The following is a 4,128-nucleotide window of genomic DNA, read 5'->3' on the forward strand; positions in this document are numbered from 1 at the left end:
CTATGTAACACATTAGAAACCTTTTTAACATTTGCATTGAGTTAAAAAAGGAAGACATTAGTGCCATCATCAATTGCCACTCGGGCTTCACTTCCATATTTGTGCATGATTCTAGCGTTTTATTTGTCACATACTCACATCATACTTTTCAAGGGACCTTTGTTACTCTAATTTAAAAAGTTAAAAAGATTAAACTGAAACATTTGAAAGGTTAATACCATTTTAGAACATAAAACCAAATGTGTAATTAAAAAAACAAAGGTTCGTTTACCAAAAAAAAAAGACAAAAGTTTACTTGATAGCCTTTTTTTGTGGGCATGGAAGCGCTTATTACTCTTTCTTTTTTTTCTTTTTTCTTTTTTATTTCTTATTTTTATTTTTTTTTATTTTTTTTCAGAAAAAAATGGCATAAACTCAATATTGTAATAATAGTTGGGGTAAATTTGTTAGTTTTACTACTACAAACTGTGCAAAATTTCTCAACCTTCAACTTCAATACCATCGAAACTAAGATTTGGTGCTGGTAGTGACAGCGGGTCATTGTAGACAGGTGCTCATTATAGAAAAACAACCACAAATTGCTTGAGTTTTGTCCACTTCACTGATTGATAGAAAATGATTGTCCCTACTCTTAATGAGTGTCCTTGGAACATCTTAAAATGGAGATCTTCTTCTTCTTCTTCTTCTTCTTCTTGTACAATGTGGGACTGTTATTTCTAGTAATAGCATATTATATTTGGATTATTCTAGCTCACAATTTTGGACCTAGAAGGCGATGGCTATAAAACATTATTATTATTATTATTATTTTTTTGTTGAGAAACAATGGCTCTAAAACATTGGAAGAGATAATTTAGAAATCCTAAACTAATTAGATACTTTTTTTTTTTTTTTTCCAGTTATTAAATACTAAACATAATGTTAGGAACTGTAGGGGTAAAGTCCCCAGATCAAACAATGGGCCTTGAGCCCCATACAGAGTCCAGCCACATCCGAGGAGAAAGTGGGACGCCAAAAGAGCTCCCGGCCCAACTCTTATGGGCCCAAACTTATTTAAAAGGCGGTCCAAGGAGGAATGTCTCCTCGGACGTGCCAAATATGGCTCAAACATGCATCCTACTAGCAATAAAGAATCACTCCAACGAGTATTGGTAGCAAGGATGAGCCCCACAAGCCCAGGAGAGGGAAGAGAGTATAGGATGTCAAGGAAGAGATTATAGCTGCCGCATTAAATGCAGGGAAGCTACTTTTCTGGCCGCATTAATGTGGAGAGGATAGGCGAACATTGTTTCCTTGGCCACCACAACTCACAGAAAAATAGGGGAGATGTCCGATGGGACAGGCACTCAAGTGAAGGTTCAGATGATCAACAAGTGTAAGGTTCTGATGACTTCAAGGAGGCTATATAAGAGAAGGGAATCCCCATGAGGAGGGGATCGAAAAAGAGGAGGAAGGAAGAACAGAAGAAAGAGAGAAAGACCATAGCCTTTGATCAAGAATAGAAGTGCACCCACACATCTCCTCAGACCAAATATCCAGTGGACATAAAGGAGATATTCCTATGTTCAATTGTTGTATGGCCCAAAGTTAACTAACACTCACTTCGTGGGGGCCCAATTCTGTAACCCGCTATCTACAAATTCATTGTCTAGGGCTCCTTGGGCCATAATCACCTACTTGTTGGTCTTGGACCCCAAAACAAGCCTATACAATTGGCGCCGTCTGTGGGGAGAACTTGTGCCTCGACAAGTGAAACCGTTAGAAATGGAAGGATCAGGTCCGTGTCAAACCGAACACACAGACTCCCAATGGCAAGACAACTTTTTGAACCTCGAACGGGAGAAAGGTCAAGACAAGCAGCGAGAGGGTAGTGTAAACACCTCCCACATGAGCAGAAGTCGCTCGAAAGGGAAAGGTCACGCATCCCATAAGCGAAACGATCACAAGGCTCTACAGTAAGAAATCGACGACTTGAAGAAGAAGTTACGCTGAGCGCAACGAAAACGTCTTTCTCCTGGCTCGAACACTAGCGATGAGGAGGACAATGAGTACAGACGGAGATCAAGAACCCCTCCAAGTGAAACCTTTTCCTATGAGGAAGAGGAACCTCGCAAACGCGGCCACAAAAGCCCATCTTACCAAGGCCTAGCAAACGATGCCATGAGTAAGGCCCTGGACCGCATTTCCCAGTCGCCTTTCACGCGTAGGATAGAGGGGGCTGAGCTTCCTCGGCGGTTCCACCAACCAACCTTTGCCATATATAATGGTCAGACGGACCCAGTAGAGCACATAAGCCAGTTCAACCAGAGGATGGCCATCTATTCCAGGGACTAGGCGTTGATGTGCAAAATGTTTCCATCTAGCTTGGGATCTATGGCAATGAGATGGTTTGATGGCCTCAAGCCAAACTCCATAAATTCCTTCAAGCAGCTGACACAGGCTTTTGGTTCCCACTTCATTACCAGCAGCAGAGTCCCTCGGCCCCTAGATTCCCTCCTATCCTTGTCCATACGAGAAGGAAAGACACTGAAGGCCTATTCAGACAGGTACTGGGAAATGTATAATGAGATAGAAGGAAATTACGATGACGTCGCCATTAGCACATTCAAGAGGGGCTTGCCGACAGAGCATGGTTTAAGGAAGTCCTTGATAGGTAAACCGGTCATTAGCGTGCGCCAACTCATGGACAGAATCGACAAGTACAAGAGAGTCGAAGAAGACCAATAGACGGGAAAGGGCAAAACGAAGGTTGTCCCTCAAGAGAGGAGGGACTTCACGTCGGACTGCTTTAACAGCAGCAATCGACAGAGAAGGGATTACTCGGAGCAGTTTGGATCCACAGGAGCACAGGCAGTCCATGCTGTGTTCCAAGAACCATTACATAAGATCCTAGAGAAAGTGAAGAACGAACCGTTCTTTCAATGGCCAAGGAGGATGGCAGGTGATCCTGCAAAACATAACCAGAATCTGTATTGCGTGTATCACCAAGAGACGGGTCACGCTACCGATGATTGCAGAAATCTGAAAAAGCACTTAGACTGGCTGGTCCGAGAGGGGAAGTTGCGACACTTGCTGCACCACCCTGTCGGATGGCAAGAGCAGTCGAACATCGAAACAAGGCAAAGCACATTGAGACCACCCGTTGGCACGAAAAATGTCATTCTCGCCGCGCTGGGGAGGACCGGCTCCTATCCTTTCAGAATAATGTCGGTAGGCAGACTCCCCTCCGAAGCTGACGACAAGGAGACCAAGAGGGCTAGGGGGATGGCCACACCCCTAATCAGATTCTCGGATGAGGATAAACTGGGAACCCTCCAACCCCACGACGATGCCCTAGTTGTCACGCTCAGGATCGGTAGATATGACGTTAAGAGGGTGTTAGTCGATCAGGGCAACGTCGTGGAAGTGATGTATCCCGACTTGTGCAAGGGGTTGAAGCTAAAACCGGAGGACCTGACAGCATACGATTCCCCATTAGTGAGTTTCGAGGGAAAAACCGTCACTCCAAAAGGCATGATTAGGCTGCCTATACAAACAGACTCGGATGTGGTGGAGGTGGACTTTATAGTGGTAGACGCATACTCCCCCTACACCGCCATCGTAGCCCGACCGTGGCTCCATGCCTTAGGGGTTGTGTCATCAACCTTACACCAAAAGGTGAAGTATCCATCGGAAGGTCGAGTGAAAGAAGTAACCAGGCCATGGCCCGACAATGCATGGTGTCAGCAATCTTGTGACGACCGAGTATTAAGCCCTCCACCTCAGCCGAGAATGACTTATAGTAATTAACGACCCCGGCCTTGGTCTCGGGTAGTGGGGGACCAACCATGGAAGCGAGTTGCGAGCATTTGGAGAAAGTTCTTGTCAAATCAGACCCAAAGAGGTTTTTTCAGGTCAGCTCAGAATTACCGCCCCAAGAGAAGGAGACGCTAATTGATTTTCTTAGATAGAATGTGGATGTGTTTGCTTGGGATGCCTACGAGGCCCCTGGGGTTGACCCAGATTTCATTTTCCACCACCTTAATGTTAGCCCAGCCGTAACACCTAAGAAGCAGCCTCCTCGGCGACCGTCGAAAGAGCATGTAGACACCGTGAGAGAGGAGGTTACAAAATTGAAGAAAACAGGGG

The 4,128-nt window shown here is 45.0% G+C and overlaps 1 protein-coding gene across 1 annotated transcript; it reads left to right on the forward strand.

The window, feature by feature from the left end:
• The first annotated feature begins 2,934 nt into the window (after nt 1-2,934).
• On the forward strand, nt 2,935-3,789 carry LOC115967958. Its single transcript, XM_031087138.1, has one exon. It carries the CDS (start codon nt 2,935-2,937, stop codon nt 3,787-3,789), a length of 855 nt encoding a protein of 284 aa, XP_030942998.1.
• The last annotated feature ends 339 nt before the right edge of the window (nt 3,790-4,128 follow it).

This window comes from Quercus lobata, chromosome 2 (assembly GCF_001633185.2).
Source record: "Quercus lobata isolate SW786 chromosome 2, ValleyOak3.0 Primary Assembly, whole genome shotgun sequence".
NCBI classification, from domain to species: Eukaryota; Viridiplantae; Streptophyta; class Magnoliopsida; order Fagales; family Fagaceae; genus Quercus; species Quercus lobata.